At 47.7% G+C, this 20,573-nt stretch overlaps 1 protein-coding gene across 2 annotated transcripts in view; it reads right to left on the bottom strand.

Annotated features, from left to right (window-relative positions):
* The window catches only part of HIVEP1 (HIVEP zinc finger 1), a 166,865-nt gene that overhangs the window by 94,078 nt on the left and 52,214 nt on the right, over positions 1 to 20,573 (bottom strand). The window contains exon 1 of one of the 2 annotated variants that reach the window (XM_066579367.1): positions 17,050 to 17,146. The exons of the other annotated variant lie outside the window; for it this stretch is intronic. Coding sequence (XP_066435464.1) covers positions 17,050 to 17,071 — 22 coding nt within the window. The 5' untranslated portion in view covers positions 17,072 to 17,146. Of the gene's footprint in view, positions 1 to 17,049; positions 17,147 to 20,573 lie in introns of those variants that run through there. 2 annotated transcript variants of the gene reach the window in all.

The raw sequence follows: 20,573 nt of genomic DNA, 5'->3' as shown, positions 1-20,573 counted from the left end.
CCTACCTTACTAAAGATGTGGCAGAGGCTGATGGACACCAGGACAGCCTACCTTAATAAAGATGTGGCAGAGGCTGATGGACACCAGGACAGCCTACCTTAATAAAGACGTGGCAGAGGCTGATGGACACCAGGACAGCCTACCTTAATAAAGATGTGGCAGAGGCTGATGGACACCAGGACAGCCTACCTTACTAAAGATGTGGCAGAGGCTGATGGACACCAGGACAGCCTACCTTAATAAAGATGTGGCAGAGGCTGATGGACACCAGGACAGCCTACCTTAATAAAGACGTGGCAGAGGCTGATGGACACCAGGACAGCCTACCTTAATAAAGATGTGGCAGAGGCTGGTGGACACCAGGACAGCCTACCTTAATAAAGACGTGGCAGAGGCTGATGGACGCCAGGACAGCCTACCTTAATAAAGATGTGGCTGAGGCTGATGGACACCAGGACAGCCTACCTTAATAAAGACGTGGCAGAGGCTGATGGACACCAGGACAGCCTACCTTAATACAGATGTGGCAGAGGCTGATGGACACCAGGACAGCCTACCTTAATACAGACGTGGCAGAGGCTGATGGACACCAGGATAGCCTACCTTAATAAAGACGTGGCAGAAGCTGATGGACACCAGGACAGCCTACCTTAATAAAGACCTGGCAGAGGCTGATGGACACCAGGACAGCCTACCTTAATACAGATGTGGCAGAGGCTGATGGACACCAGGACAGCCTACCTTAATACAGACGTGGCAGAGGCTGATGGACACCAGGATAGCCTACCTTAATAAAGATGTGGCAGAGGCTGATGGACACCAGGACAGCCTACCTTAATACAGACGTGGCAGAGGCTGATGGACACCAGGACAGCCTACCTGCTCTCTCAAGTCATACAACATACAGGTTATAAGCCACTAGCCGGTAGCGGCATCAAGGGACAATTGTTTTGGCGCAGATACTATTGTTACGGCACAAACTATAATCCGTACCTGTATTGCACTGAATTCCGGGTCCCATACGATTATCCGTATGGGTCCAGATAGACACAGTGGTACAAGGGTATATTAGAGATCGCACAATAGTTTGAAAAGAGGAAGGGTCACCTTTCCTCATTTTAGTAAATTATTGTATTCTGCATGAAGTATTGCTGGAGCACATTTTCTATGTTCCTCTGTTATTCCGCCTAGAAATGTAAAAATAAATAGTCAGCTGGATGCCATCAATTTGGGATGGGGGAGGGGGGGGGGTCCAATTCAGTCAGATACTGTCAATCAGCGCTGGCAGTGTTGGTAAGTGAAATGGTAACATCCAGTTGTCAATTTATTCTGAACATTTCTGATGCAATAACTGAAGGCCCATTTACACGCAACGATTATCGCTCAAAATTCGTTTAAACGATGGCATATGAGCGATAATTGTGATTTTAAGGTGAGCTTAAAATCCACTGTTCAGGCGGAGAGCGATAACAGGGACCACACACTGTGTTCTCAGCGGGAGTTGGAGATTACATTGTATTCTGCCGACAGCCTTATGCGAGAACAATGCAGCTGTGTGCAGAGCCAGCCCCCATGCTTTGCTCTGCAAACTGATCCCGAAGGTCCTTTTACATGTAAATGAAGCTAATAAAGTGTTAATGGACGTTAGTGTCCATTAACACTTTATGCAAAATGATCGCTAAAACTGTCAATCTTTCAATCATTTCTAAGATTGTCTTTGCGTGTAAATGGGCCTTAAGGAACGGGCACGATGCAGAGCTGTAAGAGAAGACGCTCCAGCATGGTGGTAATGGAATGATTATCGCTAGTGAATGGAGACGGAGCGAGCCGAGGATCGTTCCAGCCCTCCCGCGTTCCGTTCATAGTAAGCAGACGGTTGTTCATAAGTGTTTACATGAGCCAATTCACTGATTGCTTTTTGTTTGGTTTTCTGCATGCAGACACTGAACGACAAACGGCTTCTCTGGCGATTATCGGCCGGTGTAAAAGCACCCTTAAAACAGAAAAGTTTTCTTTAAGTGGTTCTTCATACGAGATTCACTTTAAGGGGTGTTCCAATCGGAGTCAATCTTGGCAGAGATTGGAATAACCATCAGAATGCAGCAGGAATTCCTAGAAACATCCAATCTGGCTGTTCTACACGGTTTCAGTAACTCCCATAGAAGTGCGTTGTCCAAGTAGTGCAATTCGCTGGGCTACCCCGATTCCATAACTCTATGGCACTTACAAGAACAGTCAGGTTAGCGGTTACCGTAACCCTGCCGGTCCGAATTGGAGGGGGGCAGTTTTCATAACGGGTGGCACCAACATCTCTAATAGACTTGTGAATAGGCCATAAATGTCTGATATGAGAATGCCCCTTTAATGTACAGCTTTCCATTCAGCAGCGTCCTGGTATAATATATAGCGTTGCATATTCGAGTATGCATAAACATCCTCCGGCACACATGCAAACATAGGTATGGTACCTAATTAGCGGAGCATTATGAGCCTTGCTTTTGTACACAGTGTGCCTGTTAAGTTCAATGGCTAGACAGCTGTGTAAAAAGCACATTAAGCACTGCTAAAAAGCGCCCTTAGAGAGGATTGCGTACTGCTAATTGTAAGGTTTTCTTACAGTAATCACATAATGTTAAAATTTTATGCAAGCGACCCAAGATTTACTCAAATTGATATCAGCTTTTGCTCAGTGGGGCAGAAATTGAACAATTAAATGCTGAAGTTATGGGACTAGCAGGTATTTGTGCACTTCAAGTAAAAGCGCGTGGCGCCGCGAATAAAGAGCTCCGAATATGATTCTTATTGTCGCTCTTGTCGTACGTACTAATGATATAGGAGAAACTAGGGCTTTATTTGGAAACAGTGAATGATACAACATATTGATTTTAAGATATAACCCCCTATTCATCACAGTAATGACCGTGTTTCCTCGAAAATAAGACCCTGCCGTATGTTCATTTTTGCCCCAAAAGAGGCGCTAGGCCTTATTGTACTTACCTAGCAGCTGGGTCCAGGTCCTCCCCCCCCCCCCCCTGGATTGATTGGTTCTTCGACTGCTGCTCAGCCAATCATAGCCATCACATTGGTTCTACGACTGCTGCTCAGCCAATTAATGCAGTTCTGAAAGAACCAATCACAGCCATCGCTTCCTGGAGGCAGGAGTTATGAATCCCGTAACCAGAAATAAATGTTGTACGAGGGGCCAAAGACTGCAGAAACCACTGGAACTCTGGAGAGCAGCAGGAAGGGATCTGGGCCAAGCCTGCTAGGTAATGTATTCTTTTTTTTTCTGTAGTGTAACTAGGGGTTATTTTCAGGGTGGGCTTATATTTCAAACCTTGCGGAAAATCCAAAAGTCCTAAAAAAAACAGGGCAGGGCTTATTTTTGGGGGAAGTCTTATTTTTGGGGAAACAGGGTTGTAGTTTTATTATGGAAACAAAGCAGTGGCCTCCTAAATTATTTGGAAAATCAGCTCTGGTAGACAATGTAGTGCTAGGTGTAGAAAGAAGTTTCAGACCTAGTACATACCTGTTACTGCAAAGATGGTCATTTACCAATATGTGGCCACATTGTCCAAAACCAACCTTAGAGACCAACCACTATCTTTTTTTTTTTTCACGTAGGAGTTCGGAAGTGTCTTCTGGCCTGACAGCGGGTCTCCGAACCCAAACTCCAAGCATCATATGCATGTATGATGCTCAGACTTCATGTCCGGAGACCCGTTGTCAGGCCGGAAGACACTTCCGAAATCCTACGTGAAAAAAAAAAAAAAGGCAGTGGTTGGCTCCTTACTTATAATTTAGCCATTTATGGCATCCTAAGGTTAATGATGCTCGGCATAGTTAGTGGGTCACGAAGAAGAGGACGCCAACGAACGCGCTGGCTGGACGCAATGAAGGCGGATACAAACATCCAACATGGAAGAACTGAAAGAAGCGGTCATGGATAGGAAAGCATGGAGAACGACGATCCATAAAGTGACCGAAAGTCGGCCTTGATTGAACAGATAATCATGATCATCAAAGTTAATTAACCTCTCCCCCCAAATGAGTGCTCCTCATGTCTTCGCTTACTGTGCACAGTACGGGCCAGAGGGATCATATGTCCTCCAGAAGTGCTCTTAACCAGTAACAGAAAACTGCTACTATTTCCACCCACTTGGCAAATTACAGTCTTCGGAAACTAAGGCCACCAAAGTAGGTTCAAGTCCTGTTCCTGACTTGCACTTCACGTCGCACTCCAAGTCTGTCTTCATACTGCTAGTAAACTGGGGAAGGTACTTCTGACAACGGAGGGCTACATGACACCTTCTTGGGTTTCAATCGGCTCTGTAAGACGCACCAGATGATAAGACGCACCTAGGTTTGGGAGGAGGAAATATTTGGACCTCCCCCAGGGCCTTTATCTCCTAGTGCAGGGGATAGCAGAAAGCGATTAAGGGCCATTATATCCTTTCCTTTCTCATCCACAGCAGGAGCAGTGGAGCTCTGTAACAGTGGGGCTCGTGGTACGGCGGGTGGAAGGGAGTCAATTGATTGGTAGAGGCAGAGGAGCAGCAGCAGTTACCGCCGGTGCTCATCACCAATCAGCGGTATGTGCGGATGGCAGTGTAGAGGAGGAAGAAAACTGCTCCTCCCCTGCAATGGAGCAGACCGGCCGGACATGCAACGTGCGATCCTGCGATAGTGCCGGCCAGCTTTAATTTCAGCTTGTTCGCTCTATAAGACACACTGACTTCCCCTAACTTATAATACATAAATACAAGCATAGAGCAGGACAGCCCAAGGCATATCTCTGTGAAAGCTTCTGAATGAACAGAAGACTAAAAAGCAATGGCCTTGATAAAGTCATAAACCTTCCAGCCCCCGTGATTTGCCTGTGCCAGTCTTCCCGCATTATGGGGTACAATACGGTCTTTAAGTCCCGCTTCACCACCCCATGCAGTGCTTTATCGGTAAAATGCCGGGCAGCTGAGCAGAAATGCAATGGCCCCCATTAGAGATGAGTGAATGCGCTCGTTTAGGACAATTACTCAATCGAGCATCGCTTTTTTCGAGTAACTGCCCACTCGGGCGAAAAGATTCGGGGGGCGCTGGGGGGAGCTCTCTCCCCCCCACTCCCCACCGCAACCCCCCCGCTCACCCCCGGCGCCCCCCGAATCTTTTTGCCCAATTAGGCAGTTGCTCGAAAAAAAGCGATGCTCGATCGAGTAATCGCTCTAAACGAGTACGTTCGCTCATCTCTAGTCCCCATTATAGTCAACGGGATCCGTTCGGCGCTGCTTGGTTCCAACATAACACAACCTGTTCAACCAGGGGATTCCCGGACGGAGCAGGAAAACGGATCCCCGCTGCAGATGTGAGAGCAGCCTTATCTCTACGGTCTCACCCTGGGTCTTTCAGGTCTGCCGACAGGACATAGCGTTGCTGTTTTCACAGCACTTGAAGCATCTGAAATTGGGTGTTTTTGTGGCATACACCTTTTATAATTGCAACCTTTTAAAAGGCCGTGGCAATTTGACTAATCGCATATAAAAACCTCATATATCAGGCTGCAGATTTCCATCAGCGCAGCAAAGACCATAATCTCAGCAGACTAAACAAAACACAGTTTTAGGAAAACATGTGCACACTTTATTAATCCCTCCAATACAGTAGGTCAGCGGGGTGCGGGTCCGTTCGCAGGGAGCTCAGACAGCTGTATTATTAATAAGTGCCTCTCTGAAGTAAAACTGGCATTTGTATTCCGGATTAGCTTGCAGAGAAGCGGTGGATGCATACCAATAAACCCCAAGCTCGGTCTGCGGGTACTGGCGTTACTAACGCACCGGAGATCATATGCTGGGGAATAACCAATCTATTACTCCATGCCTGTTTGTACAGCCCCGGCTTCTTGGAATATGGAACAGACAAATCAAAGTTCTCTCATTCTTTTTCATGTCCGATCAGCGTGTTCTACGGGGCCGGGCCATTTTACGTGATCTTGGCATACATCTCTGTAGTATTTCTGGACACATTTACTTGCAAACTCGCTAACAAAGGCAACAACGAAGAAAAAAGAGAGAAAAACAAACTTACTAAGCAAAATGTGACAGCATTCTGTCCCCAATAGTGCTCATAAATGGAGTCTACAGTGCATGTTTAATGTAGGATTATGGATTTCACACCAACCAACAAAGCAGTATATTATCATATAATCCACCAAATGTATTAAAGGCCGAACCCGGCCCGCTGCCCCACTTTATGTGGCCTACCGGCTGTGCAGCATTCCCCTCACCCAGCCTGCAGCGCCAGACCAGTGGCGGCAGTGCAATCTGACTGCTGACCCCTTCTTCCCCTGCGGTGTCTACGTGCGCCGTTCTGTACACAGCACTGACGCCAAAGGGAGAGGTCAGCAGCGCCCACCACCAAACTACAGCTGCAGGCTGGGTGAGTGGAAAGCCTGCACAGGTGCTGGCCGGCCATAGACCAATAGTGAGGCCACTACTGGGACTACTGTGGGGGTCACTTATTATGGATGGGGCCAATATGGGGGACACTATGACTACTAGGCCACCTATGTAAGAGACACTTATCACTGAGGCCACGATGGCGGACACTATTACCACTGGGGCCACTATTATTAAAGGGGCCACTATGAGGGACACTATTAGTACTACTGCTGTATATAGTAAACACTGGATCCGCACTCCGAGAACTCAGAGTACTGAGAGACGGAGGATACACGCGGCTCCCCAGCTGACTGGCCCAGCAGGACACCAGGGAACTATAAAGGCATTTTGCACTATAGGCTTATCTGGATAAGGGGTGTAGTGGAGATCCTACAAACAGGATCTTCACTAAACACCGGGTGAGTTATACTTGATCATAACAGTACGTTGTTGTTTTTGGACCTGTTCACTCGTGAAGCGCTATCCTGATTTTTTTTACACTATTAGTACTACGACCACTATGGAGGTAACTAGGACGGCTCGTTCACATGACCAGAAGTGCATTTTGGTTGACCAAATCCGCAGTGTATTTGTGTTACTGAAAATCTCCTACCCCTGCATGTTTTTCAGCCGCTCCGCGTGTTTTTGCGTGCAAACATATACTGCGTATTTGCGAACGTAAAAAAAGAACACAGATGGGCCAATTAAAATGGTGTACAAATACACAACTTCCCTACATATTTGCGCCAGCCCATTCACTTTAATGGCCTACTGCGGTGTGTAATACGCACCAAAACAGGTCCTGCTGCGTATTTTTTCACAAGCTCACACACCACGTGAAAATATACGTTCATGTAAACAAACCCATTGAGATCAATGGGTTCTATTCACTACATATTATGCATGCAAGATTTGCGCAAGTAATACGCTGATGAAGATCGTGTGAATAAGCCCTTGCTATACAGTCTTACAATTACAATCGGCCCTTCGAAGACAACCATAAGACTAATGTGGCCCTCGGATCTCAGTGTTATGGATCATAAAACGTTGCCCAATTATCAGTATGCAAAACTGGGCAAAGAACGCCATTACAAGGTTGGCTGCACTACGGATTACCGCTAATTGCCATGCTTCCATGTACAGGCACCCTAACGAGACATTCTGTCCGTATTAGGACATATGGACCTCATAAACCGGGTGCCCTACCGGGAACGGTAAGCAATGGCAGAAAACCTGGCAGAAAACCTGCAGCGGATTGGACGAGGAATCCACACCGGATTTGGCATTCAATGCCAAATCCGTGTCCAATTACCTTCAATGGCAAAAAAAGGGACCTGCCATTTCTCGGCACGGATGTCATGCTGCTTCTGTGCCAAATCTGCATGTGGATTTGCCCATTTAAAAAGACTAAACCATTGTGCAGATTGGCGGCCATGGAATTAAATAGCCAAGGCAGAAGTACAAGGTTTTTAGCGGAGGAATCCACACAAACAAAATCTGTTGTATTCCACCGTGGGAACAAACTAGAAGTTTTCAGGGACTCCCAATAGGGATGCCCCATCTGTAGGCTAGGCAATCAATAGGAGGTGAGTACATGTTGTAGTGGCTACAAGATTACAGGAATCACTAAATGGATGGGGCGCCCTATTGTAGATACTGTCAAATCAATGAGGAAAATGGGAAACAAAGAAACTAAAACATTTAGTGAGTCTGTCAGCTGGAAGAAACTGTCCAAACTGCAGGCATGGTGTTCTAGAGCAGGAGGGGCTGAGCAGACGGATATACAGTTTTATGGGGAAATATGGCATTAACTTTTATTCATTTATATCTCTGCTCATTCAGAGCTGAACAGTCCAGTGGGCGGAGCTATCAGCGATTGGCAGCTAGCCCTGTATGTACAGTCCTATGCAGATACCCATAGAGGACCGCCCACTGGACTGTTCAGCTCAGAAGACGTAAAGGCTTAAATGCATAAAATACAAGATAGGCTACTTTCACACGGGCTTCTTTTCCATCAGATTTTCGGACCCAAAAATTTAAAAAGTCGTTCCGAAAATGGTACGGAGAAAGCACCCATTCATTTGAATGGTTATATGCACATTAGTGAAAAGAAAAAAAAATCGCAGCATGTCGTATTCTTGTCGGACTTTCGGCCGATAATAGCAACTGTCAATGTAGTGTGTTCAGCACATCGGACAGCGTACAGACGGGATGTCCGAGTGCTGTCTGATGCGAGATGCGCCTTATACGACTCTATTCACATAAAACTATATATGAATCTGCTCCTCCTGCTCCATAACATCATGCCTGCAGTTTGGGCAGCGACTTCTAGCTGAAGGATTAAATCATTAGGGTAAAATAACCCCTACAAGTATAAAAAATACATGAAGTGGCTGCATAGGCGAAAATACCGCCATGAAACACCAAAGAGGTCAGCATTGGAATCCTTATTATTTGGAGGATTTCTGTCTTAAAGGATGGTTATACAACCGATGGATACCAAAGAATTAAGTGCATTGGTGCATGTAATACAATCTATCAACCATAAATGTACCCTCAAAGCTTGCCCCTAACCAGCAATATTGAAGCAGCACAACCACCCTGATAGAGGTGACCCCCCAAATACCTCAGGAACCTAAACGTGATCCCCCTGAACAGAGTCCCTCTTCGTTAAAACTCCTATTCCTATGCATTTTGCCAGATGGGCCCTGGCGATCGTTTAGTGTAAATGCTTGTCCCGACTAAACGACAAACGAGAATTCGTTTACTTCTCATTCAGCTTCTGCATGCGGAAAACCAAACGACGTATAGTTCTGTGTAAACAGGCAGTCGTTCACTGATAAAACTGCCTGTTTATTGTGGAGGCCAGAACGATCCCGACCCGATCTGCCTCTATTCACCTAGGAATGGTCATTTTCATGTAAAAGCACAGAAACAATTATTGCTGGGATGGCATCAGCACCCAACAGGTCGTCCCGTGTAAAAGGGCCCTTAGACTTACACCTTCAGCCATCGTCTGAGGTGTCAAATAGACATCTACTATGATAGACGAAGCTTGGGAAGGTGCCCACACTCCTTTCTAGAGGGAGCTTTAGTCTAAGATGGGTCATTGAACGTCCACCGTCCACCAATTATATAAAGTAGGCTCTCATCTGAGCTTGTAGATTGAAGCCCCGTGATTGAGGTCATTTCAGCATATGATGTTCCCCTGTACGGTCATAGGGTTTCCTAATGATCCTCGTGGGTTCTTTCTAAGCTGCGTAGATTGTGACTCACTGTGATGTAAGTGCCTAATAAACCTACGTCTGCAGTACGGATCTCACCACCGTGTGTCACCAACCACTGCGGGAAGATACCATGCACGTCAGATACAGAGACCTCTATTCCAAGGGTGGTACGGTACATTTATTGTAAGGCGTATCACTAGTGCAATATGCAGAGAATAGAATCCATTCCTTCACTTGCGCACCAAAATCCGCATAGAAGTCAAGGGGGATGCGCAAATACTGCAAAATACGCTAAGAGACGCATAAAACACTCGGTAATTGCGCAGGAAAAAGAACCCATCTGGAACTCATTAGACTAACTAGCTTCTGCAATCAGCATTTTTGGAGCATGCAAATGCACATGCCTTTTGCGCTGAAAACGTTGAGTAACATATGCCGATGCGCGTGCAAAAAAAGGATTGTTGGTTCTGCAGTAACACTGTGTGATGCCAGCATGGAGAGATGGCCATGTGTGTGAGCGCTCGGTCCTAGGGGGGTTCTGGAAGCAGCTGAACATAAACGAGTGAGATGGGGAGACCTCGTTTAACCTCACGAGATAATGACTTCACGCCGTGAATATCGCACTCACCTACGCCATGTCTAGAACCATCGGCTCACCCGGACAACCCATTTCTTGAATGAAGCCAGACAAGCAACAAGCTGGCCAACAGAGTGCGGTGAGCAGTTTACACGGGAGGCCGCCGCCTCGGGCTAACTTTTGATTTTTCACAATCCAGCTGCCATAACTTCTTTGTGTTTTCCCATGAGTGTCGGGGTGGAGGGGCTTGTTTGTTAGCTTTTACTTTCCAACGGCACTATTTTATTATTTTGGGGTCCATTTATTGACTATTATTACATTTTTGGGGCAATGGGAGGAAACAAAACAACATTTCTTTTGTGTCCGGGTTGTTACTTACAGTGCTAATAAACATCTGCTATATATTTTGGTACGGTGTACTTCTTTAAGCCTTTCCGTTGTGTCAGTCACAGCCAAGCTCTGGCAGCGGTGGCGCTGGAACAGCGCTGTGCCCATATGATCATCAGGACATAGGACGTTGTGTACCGGCTACACATGCAGGTCTCCTGCATTAAAGGGGATGTCCTCTCACTTGACAACCCCAATTCAATAGGGCTGAAGGGGTTAAAATAATAAACTGAAACATACTTAATCCTCTGTAGCCACCAGGATCAAGCACTGCAGCCTACTGTGGTCCCGGTGGTGCAGCCTGGCTGTGGTCCCAGTGTTTGTTTTGATCGCCGACATCACAGTTACTCAGGTGTCGGCTGCAGCATCAACGCTCGTTCTCCTGGCATTGATGCCAGGGAGTTCAGGAATGGGATGCCGCAGCCTCTTATTGGCTGCAGCAGTCACCTGAGTACCCGTAACGTCGGCGCTCACAACAACCACCAGGACCACAGCAGGGCTACAGCATTTGATCCTAGCATAAGTGGAGGGGTAAGTTATGTTTCAATTATTTTAACCCCTTCAGCCCTATTGAAAAAAGGTTATACCAGAATCAATTTTTATCACCTATCCCTAGGATAGGCGATATAAGACTGATTGCTGGGGATCTCTCAGCTGACACCCCCAACTGGTCCTGAGGGGGTCCAGTGCTCCCCTTCTCCCCATTGTGGGCTTACTACATTCCCCCATGCAGTGAGGATGAGATTGAATGAAGTAACAGTCACGCATGTATACACGATGCCACTGCATTCACTTTCAATAGGGATGACGGAAAAAGTAGAGTACAAGCACTCAGCTATTTCCATCTGCCCCATTGAAATAAGGCACCCTGTCAACAGGCGTTGCGGTATCCCGCGGCGGATCTCTGCTGCGAGAGCCGCCGCCTGGGAGCAGGAGCCGGCAGACGGATCTCCGCCGCCAGCCTATTGGACAGATAGGCTGATCGCGGAGAATCGCGGCAATTCGCAGCATGCTGAGAACTGCTGGCTGCGAGCGGAGAATCGCAATGGTTCTCCGCTGGTGGACACGGGGCGGCGCTTTCCATAGCAGCGCTATGGAAAGCTTCAGACGGCGTAATTTGCCGGCGATTTACCGCAGGCAAAATCACACCCGTGGACAGGGGGCCTTAATGGAGTGGTGGCTATGCATGCCCAGGTATCGCCCCTCTACTAAATCTGACACCACTGTGGGTGAGAAAAGTGACTAAGCAGTGATGAGAGGAGGGGGACATGGGACCCCTATTCTGAAGATTGTTGGGAATCTCCCCTACTAATCAAACCTTTGTCATCATTACTATGCATAGGTGATAAACGATGATTTAGGTACAACCTCTTTAAGCTAGTACCTACAACAGTGTTCCCCAACCTCAGTCCTCAGGGACCCCAACAGGTCATGTTTTCAGGATTTCCTCAGTGTTGCACAGGTGATGTAATTATTGTCAGTGCCTCAGACATTGCCACATGTGTTCTTACTATAGGCTATCCTGAAAACATGACCTGTGAGGGTCACTGAGGACTGGAGTTGAGAAACACTGACCTACAATAATGGCCATGCCCCTTCTACTTTTAACTTGGAGATCTGCAGACAGACGGGTCATAAACTGGAATTTACCTTAAAAGGAGTTTTCCAGTACGAACTTTTTCTCTACAGTCCACTATCAGTCAACTTTATACTGACCTCTACAACGTTTCCAGACCTGGCCCTTGGTTACATCAGCCCGTGGAACCTGATCATTGCTCACTACTCGCAATGTACATTTCATCAGCAATGACATTGCATACATGACTCAGGTCTGCCATGGTTTTCATAACAGCATATATTACATGTACATTTATCAACATACTATTTAGTTACCACATGGGAGGTGCACTGGGCAGGGATTGGGGTGACTAGAGGGGTAGTAAGCAGAAATTGGTGGAGCTAGAAGGGTAGTGGGCAGGGATTGGTGGAGCTAGAGGGATAGTAGGCAGGGATTGGTGGAGCTAGAGGGATAGCGGGCAGGGATTGGTGGAGCTAGAGAGATAGCGGGCAGGGATTGGGGTGACTAGAGGGGTAGCAAGCAGAAATTGGTGGAGCTAGAAGGGTAGTGGGCAGAGATTGGTGGAGCTAGAAGGGATAGCGGGCAGGGATTGGTGGAGCTAGAAGGGATAGCGGGCAGGGATTGGTGGAGCTAGAGGGATAGTGGGCAGGGATTGGTGGAGCTAGAAGGGATAGCGGGCAGGGATTAGTGGAGCTAGAGAGATAGTGGGCAGGGATTGGTGGAGCTAGAAGGGATAGTGGGCAGGGATTGGTGGAGCTAGAGGGATAGTAGGCAGGGATTGGTGGAGCTAGAGGGATAGTAGGCAGGGATTGGTGGAGCTAGAGGGATAGTAGGCAGGGATTGGTGGAGCTAGAGGGATAGTAGGCAGGGATTGGTGGAGCTAGAGAGATAGTGGGCAGGGATTGGTGGAGCTAGAGAGATAGTGGGCAGGGATTGGTGGAGCTAGAGAGATAGTGGGCAGGGATTGGGTGGAGCTAGAGGGATAGTAGGCAGGGATTGGTGTGGTAGAGGGGTAGTGGACAGGGATTGGTGTGGCTAGAGGGATAGCGGGCCTGGATTAGTGTGGCTTGAGGGGTAATAGACAGGAATTGATGTGGCTAGAGGGGTAGTGGACAGTGATTAGTGTGACTAGACGGGTAGTGGGCAGGCATTGGTGTGGTAAAGGGGTAGTGGGTAGGGATTGGTGTGGTTAGGTAGTGGACAGGGATTGGTGTGGCTAGAGGGGTAGTGGGTAGGGATTGGTTTGGCTAGACAGGTAGTGGACAGGGATTGGTGTGGCTAGAGGGGTAGTGGGTAGGGATTGGTTTGGCTAGACAGGTAGTGGACAGGGATTGGTGTGGCTAGAGGGGTAGTGGACAAGTGCAAAGTAGCCTGACATTGCAAGTGGCTGAACTGGTGACATGCCCTAAGGCTGGCAGCCACAGTGGCTTTATATATTGAATCTTCCCCCATAGAACTAGGTATCAATCTGCTGCTCTATAACATGATGCCTACAGTTTGAACAGCATGTTCTAGCTAACAGGTTCACTTTGATTATGTTTACACAACCTAATAGACTGTATGAATGATTTTTTCAAGTCTTGAACAACTCATAGGTATACTTGGAGTCACAATAGATACATATCATAAACGGATACATTTCATGGCCCACAACCCTAGAGAACTGTTTGCTTGTAACTATTTCGACCCAATAAAAGGCTGTAAATACCAGTGCTGGCTAAGCATGTAATTTTTCTATTAAATCTCGGGCGCTCGCTTCCACGGGCAGTACAGATGCCAAGCCAATATGAAAGCTCCCTTATTCCTGTGGTTTAGTGGTTTGCCAATATAAGTGGCATTACACGGTCGGCTCATAGTATAAGATGAAGAATGACACAAGTGCATAAATGCAAACAGAAGACCACAAACGTACATGCCAGAGGATCTAACATAAACACAATGTGCTGGTGATGAGAAAGCGACGGCGTCTGCGGCATCCTGTGCGCAGGAGCCTGTCAGCTACCGGGAACCAAAACATCGGCCCATCTGTTAGAAGGCAGCTGCCTGCTTCCAGAGAGGCTCAGAGGAAGACACAAACATACGTGTCAAGTACAACTTCCTTCTTCGAACACGTCACCGTCTTACCAGATCCATTAGGAGTACTGGAGTACCAGAGCAACTTGGTACTTGCAGAATAAACTTCTCGGCCGATATCGGGCCCGCCCGGGTGATTACAGCCTACAAGCCTATGCACACGCTGCAGTCAAAAAGTGGGGCAGGACTGCAACGTCTCCATGTAGCCTAAGGCTGCCTGCACACAAACGGATCGGCATCGCGGAATCCGCACCGCAGCAAACACCGCCCGTAGCTGGCTATGGGAAATCAATTCTTCCTGCGGAGCGGAGGGAAAAATCGCAGCATGCTCCATTTTCGTTCGGTGTCCATTGTTTCGTTGAAGGCAATGGAAGACGTCCGACCCGCGGCCCGTCCGTAATTGACATAGTGGACAGGTCATGGATTCCGCGTCCTCGCCTAGTGACGGTGCGGGAAAAATAACCATTTAAAAAAAAAAAATCTGTACAGCGCATGTATGATGGCGGCTCACTGCAGCCGTCCGCAGTACAGATGAAAAGGGAAAGAGACCGGTACGTGCGGGATGCCAGCCGGGCACAGGGTCGGATTCCTCTGCGGGCTCCTGCATCTGGATCTGTTTCTGTGCTGGCGGCCTAATAAGACTAAAGCCATGTTTAGACAGCCGGATGCAAGTTGCCATCTGGTATTGGTGGAGCCATGGTCTGCCACGTGGCAACATATATAAATAGAAGCATGTCTGTTCACATGTGAAGCCGACCGCTCCCTGACCATTGCTTCGTTTGCCCTACTTTTCTCCACAATCTCAGGCTGCGTTCACACGGGCGAGCGCGATATCGGGCAGAGAAATGGTTTTCATGCCGATGCCAGGCGTTTTTCATTCAAAAATGCCTCATATCGCTTCTGTAAAACGCGATCCTCAGGCGTGTTTCACGTGTGTCAGTGGATGGCATTGGGGGACGTCACATGACACTCGCATGCGCACCCCGCAGTGTGATCGCAAGGTACCAATGGGATCCCATGGCAGCCGAAAGCCTGGCAAAGGTCTGTCCGTCTATGAGCCGCCACCTCTGGCAGAGTGTAATGGGCTGCTGGCACAGACTTAGTGGAGGGCACTACATAAGTAAGGGCTCCTTCATGCTGGCAATCGCAAAATCGCGGAGAAATCGCAACTTTTTTTCCGGTGATTTTTGAGCGCCAGCGCTGCTTTTTCTTGCACGTTTTTATCACGCGATTTTGTCACGCTTTTTTTGCGCGCCCGTTAACCCTTTCCAATCCAATTTGTATCCTGGTTTTCCTAGGGGGCTTACTCTCTTTCTGCCGTTATACAATGGCGCCATCTGCTGGCTAAAGCCAGTACTGCATGAGGTGACACGTTGGATAGGCTCCGACAGTAGAGAGGCTGGCAATATACAGTAAGAGAACCCCGATGGACGTCTTCCAACATCAGAGCTGTACAGCCTTAAATCATAATGTCTTCAGGAGGTCAGACAGTGGATTGGAAAGGGTTAATAGGCATCGCAGGAAAATCGCAAGTTCGTGTTTTTTCGCTATACGATAAAAAGGAGGCTCCATAGGGAAACACGGGAGATCATTAAAAAAAATAGAGCAAAAAAAAAAACGCATAATGCCGAAAGAAAGGACACGGCGCAATTTTTTTTTCTCACAACACGGCATGAGTGAAAACATCGCAAGTGTGAAGAAAATCATTGGTTTCATAATTCCGGGTTTTTACTCACTCTTGCATCGCACGAAAATCGTGCAATTTTCTCACCAGTGTGAAGGCGCCCTGAGGCTTTCACATCTGCGCTGGAAACTTTGTTCGGAGGTTCGTCGCAGATCTGTACCAAAAAAAACGAAGAAAAAAGCGCTGCGTGCATAAAATGCCGGACAGCTGAGCGGAAACCAAACAGACCCCGCAAGAAAAATAGCGCAAAAAAGGTCAATAAAGTAAAAAAAATATATATATTTACAAATTTTTTATCACAAACCCCATTTAAAATGGATAAAATACCCCCAAAATGCCACACAGAATCGGTATTACCGCGTTCATAACGTCCCAAACAATGAAACTACGTTATTTGTCGCGCACGGTGAACGCCGTCAAAATTATTTTTAAAAAGCTCCAAAATTCCTATTTTTCTTTTATTTGCCTCCCCCCCAAAAAAGCAATCCGTGCCCCTCAGACGAATACCAATAAAACTGCCAGCTCTTCGCGCAAAAAATAAAGCCTCACAGCGCTGCGCACCGGGAAAAACAACACCGCTGTCCATCTTAGACCGCGGCGATGAGGGAGAGCCCATGGGTTTTCTTAAAAAAAATCTGTTTTTATAGTGTAAAAAAAAGTTGTAAAAAATTAAAAATAAAAAAATAAAAAGACTGTAAACTTAGTAATCGCAGCGCTGAGCAGATAAAGGTATTTGTTTTTTTTTTTACCAATGCCGTAAAAACAAAAACGCCAAAACAACGGTGGAATTTCTTGCCTGTTTTTCTATCTTTTCTCAAAAAAAAAAAAAGTACAATTCGTCCCACCAAAACAAAAACAAACAGACCCCCATATAGATCCGTCAGCCTGTTATATATATATATATATATACAGTGAGCAGCCTGTTTGGAAGAAAAACCCGGCCGGTCACTAAAGGGTTAACGAGCATGTCACATTTGTGGAAACCCCCTCTAAGTGCCAGCCCTGATGTGACGCGTCGGGGCCCAGTGCGCCCCCCGGAGGGCAGCGGTGACGGCGCTCACTGCAGGGCCTCCCCCCTACCCCAGTATTACCGGAGAGCCGAGGACGGGTCATCCCGAGGACGTGAGCCCGGCACCGGGCAGCCTCCGCCAGCCGGGATCCGTGTGTCAGGCTTAGCTGGGATCCTCCCCCGCCAGGTCTCCATAGCAACCGTAGCCACAGCCGGGCCGGCCCCTGCCTGACGCAAGCAGTGTCACCGCACGTCCCCTGCCGGTGTCCCGGGGGTCATCTGTAGGACATGGCCCGGGGCCGCAGCTGCTGCACACCTCTTCCCTGTTTACACTTCAGACTCCACAGCCAAAAAGAGGGACAATCCACCGGCGGTTTGGGAAGACGCGCACCATGTCTTCTGCGGAAATGACATTACGGAAAGGTCGCGTATTCCGCGTCATCGCCTGGCGACGATGTGGGAAAAGCCGGGATTAAAAAAAGAAACCGTACTGAGGATGTCCGCCAGCTCGCCGCATGGACCGTCCGCAGTACAGCGATTTCCCAATCTCGCGGGACAGAAACCATCGCAGATGGGACTGAAGCCGTTGAAACGCACGGGCTTCATAATTCTGCGTTTTCACTCGCTCTCACATCGCGCAATTTTTTTTCACCAGTGTGAAGATGGCCTACGGCCGGGCTCACAGCTGCGGGATTTCATTGCGTAATAGGCGGTGAACGGCGGCAAGGGAAGTACGTAGATTCATTGTATATAATGAGCGTGAAAAAAAAAAAAAGGATGCGGCGTGTTGTATTTTTACCGCGGATCAGGCGCGATAGAACCCATCGTTCTCTGTGCACGTGTACAGAAATGCTGCACATACACAATTACATACGTGTGCCGTTTATACGCATGTTGCTAGGAAACGATACAAGTTTAAAAAATCCAGGAAGCCGGGGCGTGACAGCGTGCGCGAGATGCGTCGTCATACGCAAATCCCAATGGCGGTGATGCGCAGCTCCACGCACCTGCGTTCAACCACACGCTCATGTGAGCCTAGCGCACACAGCGACCGCGACGTATCTACCAAAAACCGCAACCATCTGAAACGCTTGTATGAAGGAGGCCTTACATCTTCACCTCTGACCCCCATGCAGAGGTCAGCTCAGCCGTTCTGACAGCGGCTGGAGGATCAGCAGATCGACGGGGATCCAAAGCGGCTGACTTGTGTCCCCCCTCTGAAGAGCTTCTGTGGTACGGTCCATGACACAGGAATTATGTGGACTGAGAACATAAAGCCAAGTTAGTGGGAGCTGGTCAGAATGAGATCACATGACCATCTGAGGAGACCCCAGGGGGTCTCCGATAGGAAGGAATAGCTAGGTTATATACATTGTATCACTATACACTATACTGTATCAATAATACATTGATATCAGAAGACAAATACTGCAACATTTTCAGTTAATCCTTACTGGAAAAATGATTATCAGGAGCAAAACCCATACATTTAAGGGGGTTGCCCAGTTACAAACTACTTATGGCCTTCCCTCAGGATAGTAGATCAGCGGTGGTCTACCTCCCCGTCCCCTAGCAATCAGCTATTTGCTGAGCTGATGCACTTGTGCACTGAGATGATTTCTGCAGGAGGCAGACAGCTCCGTTCTCACTGCAGTGGCCAGACATGGTATTACAAGCCAAGCTCCCCCTGTAGTGAATGGGAACTTTGCCTTTTATACCAGGCCTGGCCACTGCAGCAAGAATGGAGCTGGCTGCTTCCTACAGCAATCAGCTCTGTACATGAGTGCACCAGCCCAGCTGCATGTAGACAATGGGCAATCTACTATTCTCAGATAGACCATTAGTAGCTTGCAACTGGACAACCCCTTTAAGTTCAAACACTGTAGGCTACGGGGTTGGATTTTAGTTTTTTCAAGCAATTTTCCATATGCTTCCATATTGGGGGGGGGGGGGAGTGAGAATAAAAAACACCTGTAAAAAAGCTACAACAGAAGTGTTGGTGAAGGACGACTGAGTGTAGCTCTCATGAGATTTGTGATGGTCTTTCCTCTTGATGTTCTGTTGCACAGCAGTGTAAGGGCTCCCCTAGTGGCGTCTGCGCGTACTTTGTTGCTTCGGTTTTCTGATCTGGGACCAATATTTATTTAGAGGGTCTGTAGTCTCCATGATCAGAACCTGCATGTACATATATGGGTCTGTATCACTTTAGGGGTCTGCCATGTGGTCGGATGAGCTGAAAGAGGTCATGTGCCGTTTGGGATTGGGGCATAAAGATATTACATTATGCATGAAGTGCTGCACAGGACGCTTTCTGTTCCCCCTTTTAACCCTTTCCAATCCACTGTCTGACGCCTGAAGACATTCTGCTTGAATGCTGTACAGCTCCGATGTCGGAAAACGTCCGGCAGGGTATTCTTACTGCATATTACTGGCTGCTCTATTGTCGGGGGGCCTCTCCAGCATGTCACATACTGCAGTACTCGCTCTAGCCAGCAGATGGCGCCATTGTATAATGGCAGAAAGAGAAAGCCCCCTAGTAAAACCCTGAATCCAAAATTGGATTGCAAAAGGTTAAAGTCTCCCAGATGTCCCTTCTTAAAAGTTGGCAAGTGTGCAATAACTATTTTAAATGTTACCATCTACCGCAGAGAAGGTGACAACCAACATGGCTGCATTTTCTGGGATCACCCTTTGCAAAAATGAATGCTATAACCCAATAAAAAAAATTTAAAAAAATTACAAACGAGCCTCATTAATTAAAACTGACAAAAAAAGCCCTCTGTTGCTCATAGCAACCCCAGCCCAGCTGTCATTTTTCTGACAGGTCGCTACGATAAGGAGGGTGGCTCTTCTCCGCTACAGATATCGGGCATCATTCATCCAATCTGTCCAAGGAACACAAACATAATCCGTACCGTCAGGGTGGCGGCCATATTAGTTGTCACTTTGTAATAGGATTCTCGCACACGGACGGTAAATGTGTCACTTTTATTAATTGAACAAGCTGACAGAATGACAACGTCTTGCCAGTCCCCGAGAGGCTGATCCACCCAAGATATTCCTTCTACGTGTGACAAATGGCCGCCGCGACATAACTGAAAAATATGGATATGTCTAATTGAGTAACGGCTAAGGTGCCTTCACACCAGTGAGAAAAGAGCGCGTGCGTTGCGATACGCAGAAACTTCGCACAGATATGAACGTCATTCCTTTGAATAGGGTCATACACACGAGCGATGTTGTCCCGCACCGCGATGTGACGCAAGAAACAAAATTGCGGCACGTCCTATCCTGTGCGCGCTCTCGCATCGCATCACCCATCGCATCACCCATCGTTGTCAATGGGGCTGGCGGCGGCAGCGCGACACGTGCAAGTGATGCAATGTTTCCCTATTGAATACAATTAGAGAACCTCCGCCGCAGCTGTCCCTACATCCCTGAAGTAATGCGAGGCAGTTTTGAACGCCTTGTATCCGCGGGGAGTTCACATGTTGGCGAGCGCAAAATCAGGCCGTGATTCACGGGATCAAATTTAAATTTCATTTAGAAGGACCAATTATCACTCCAAAGACAAATAAGTACAAAGTCGCACCCTGCATGTCCGTG

Source organism: Eleutherodactylus coqui, chromosome 9 (genome assembly GCF_035609145.1).
Source record: "Eleutherodactylus coqui strain aEleCoq1 chromosome 9, aEleCoq1.hap1, whole genome shotgun sequence".
NCBI classification, from domain to species: Eukaryota; Metazoa; Chordata; class Amphibia; order Anura; family Eleutherodactylidae; genus Eleutherodactylus; species Eleutherodactylus coqui.
This window is presented reverse-complemented; position numbering and strand designations above follow the sequence as displayed.